A 3002-nucleotide genomic window follows, 5' to 3' on the forward strand; every position below is an offset into this window, starting at 1 on the left:
ATCTATCATCAAAAAGATGGGGAATTGGATGGATGGATCCTTATATATATCAGTTGAATGATGGATCGGATGGTAAACAGACGATGGATCGGGTGACAGTTGACTTAGGGCTCTACCGGAATCAGAGTGATTCGTCTCCCATTTTATGCACCATCCACCTTTGACCTTTCACCCATTTAACCCAGATTCCCGTTAGTTTAAAGCTGGTGGAGCGAGCAGGTAAATGGATATTCATTTTAATTGCCATCCCTGGTATTATGTAATTTCGATCGAGAGCAAATTAAGTAAAATACATATTGATAATTGCATCAAACTTAGGGTCTGTTTTGATTTAATGAAATGAGCTGAACTGAATTGAACTTAACTTATTGGAGCTGAACTAAACTAAACTGAACCGAGTATTTTATGAGAGAAGGAAATTAAAAAATGAACTGAACTGAATTTATTGAAACTGAGTTGAACTAAACTGAATTGAAAATAAGCTGAAGAAAACAGGTCCTTAATTGCTATCGTATTAACACACATTATTACTACATATATATTTCAAAACCTAAGGGGGCATTAGTTTCCATTATAAGTTTATTAGACATTATTTTAACACCTGCATGATATAATGCAGCTTATTGAAGTCTTAGTACAGTGCTCCTTGGTTCGATCAAGTAGATTAATTATATAATCAAATGACTATTTGAGTAACCTACTTAATTTCTAGAGGATTTTCATTCTTTAAAAGCAGAGTTAGTACAATCAAAGCAGGCACCAAGATAAGCCAGTTTGTCACCGTGGTCCTTGATTTCAGCAGCTGCTGCAGCACCGGTTACGCTGTCGTAGTAGCGACAAGCACTGCCGGAGGCATCCAGTTTTTCTTCTATTTCACCCCACTCCCTCTTTTGGAGGACTTCAAGTAACCCAGCTTCAACGTACACCTATAGAAAAGTACTCAGTAGTTTTCCAGTTTTTTGCTTTAAATTATCAAAATCAACATGATTAACAAAATTTCGATTACTTTTTTGTTCATGATTCTATCTAAATTACATTAGGTTCAAAATCATAAAGCCAGGCCAAAAATTGCAAAACTACACTAAATGAGCCCTAAATAATTTTTTTTACGTACTTAATTAATTGATACTCTCTTTGTCCCTTGATGTTTGCCCCTTTTTTTTTTAGTTCATCCTTTTGATTTTGCTCAATTCTACTTTTTGTTGTAACCCCTTACTCTCACAATCAATCCATTGGACATGTTCGGCAAAATATAATTGTGAAGGTACCTGTTAGCTGTGTAGGTAACTGTTAGCTATGAAAATAGATAATTTAGGTTTGAGTGTTTGGTAAAGTAGTGATTAACTAGCTGTTACATATAAAAAAGTAATATTTTTTTACAAAAAACTATAAATTAAATTTTCTACAGCTACCTCTAATTTCAAAACCTAATATTTATAACTTCTGATAAAAGCTACCTCTACCATTGAAAGCTATCCAACCACTGCATTGCCAAACATTAAAATATTTTGTTTAGTAGTTATTTGACTGGTTAAACCATTAAAAACTACCTAAAAGCTACTTAAAAGCTAGCGGCAAACACGCCAAACTCTACCACTTTTTTCTTTTATCAACTCTTTTCAACCAAGTACACCTATATATGGGGCAAAAAAGAAGGGATGGAGGGAGTATTTGAATTTAAAAAGCATAATTAAAAACAATACTTTATCATTAGGTTCTATTGTTTTAGACTTATTTTCAGTTCAATACAGCCCACTTCAGTTCATTAGTTTACTCCAAATTATTACATTTTAGTTTAGCCCACCCTCAAAAAGAACATGCTTTTTTTCAACCAACAGCAAAACATACCTTATGTTCAGCTGAGTTCTGGGACTTGTACCAAGCCAAGAGCCACCCAAATTGAGGAACATCCTTATCATAGTAACCATATATCACCGCGGCCTTGCAGCCTGCAATAGCCGGGCCAGGGCCATACCCCGGAATCTTTGGAAAAGACGGAGCCCTGTGTACAAACGCACCACTACCATGCCCGCCAATAGTTATAGGAGGTTTCTCTATGAAATGTCCAAACCACTCTTGAGTTGTGTTGAGCATAATTTGCTGCCCCTTAACATTCATCACAGCTCCTGCAACCGTAGCGAGCTGTCTTACCTTACCATTGTCCTTGTTCTCCAGCAAGGTTTGTGCCTCCTTCACCACCTCGTTGATTGCTGTCATCTCTTTATCCGTAAACCGGATTGCACCGTGCATTTGTTGCTCCGACGCCATTAGAGTAAAGGTTAGTTCGTTGTGCTTTGTCTATATGATCAACTAACTTTGCTGTCACTAATTGTACATACATATGTAATTATGTGTACATTGATAAAGTTGATCGAGGAAATGGTAAATATTTTTGAGTGGCAAAATGCAAAAGAATAAGAATTCAAATTAGTGGAGAATAATAATAATTCATGTTCTATATATATTCTCTTTTTATCATGAAGCAATTTTATTCGTATAATATACACGTGCATTCAGCATACTTGTTTAATTTTTTTTACAACATTATAATATTAAAGAGAAAATTATATTCGATAAACTATGTATGTAGAAGAATTATATATTTATATCTTGTTGTTGTCATTCACTATAGTTTAATCTGGCTATTGTGATTCTGATTGTTCTACGTAACCATAACAACAACAATAATAATAGACGTTCATGTTCTGTGATATTAATATTGTACAGGATGGTAACAACATCGATATGAATAGGTAACCGAGTCGGACCTTTGCATTTGGATCACCAATACCATTTATACCAACCCATTGTCCATATCAACCTACTTTGCTTGCCACCTGAAGACCTACTTTCGGTAACATGGACATCTACCTCCCACTTGATAAGACACCCACTTGATAAGACAACTATGTGGCAGTGTGGCACCATCTTAGATTCTTAGGGAATTCTATAAATACCCAGGCATATAGATTCCCTCCCTGATAAGACACAACTTTTTAACC

General features: G+C 35.3%; 1 protein-coding gene across 1 annotated transcript; it reads right to left on the reverse strand.

Annotated features, from left to right (window-relative positions):
• Positions 1-483: 483 nt before the first annotated feature.
• Positions 484-2376, reverse strand: LOC145576367 (uncharacterized). The gene is made up of 2 exons (XM_081634138.1): positions 1849-2376; positions 484-926 (listed from the first exon to the last, which is right to left on the reverse strand). Exons 1-2 carry the CDS (start codon positions 2266-2268, stop codon positions 720-722), a joined length of 627 nt encoding a protein of 208 aa, XP_081490264.1. The 5' UTR covers positions 2269-2376; the 3' UTR covers positions 484-719.
• Positions 2377-3002: the final 626 nt, after the last annotated feature.

The sequence above is a fragment of the Chenopodium album genome, chromosome 13, assembly GCF_948465745.1.
Source record: "Chenopodium album chromosome 13, dcCheAlbu1.1, whole genome shotgun sequence".
In the NCBI taxonomy this organism is placed as follows: Eukaryota; Viridiplantae; Streptophyta; class Magnoliopsida; order Caryophyllales; family Amaranthaceae; genus Chenopodium; species Chenopodium album.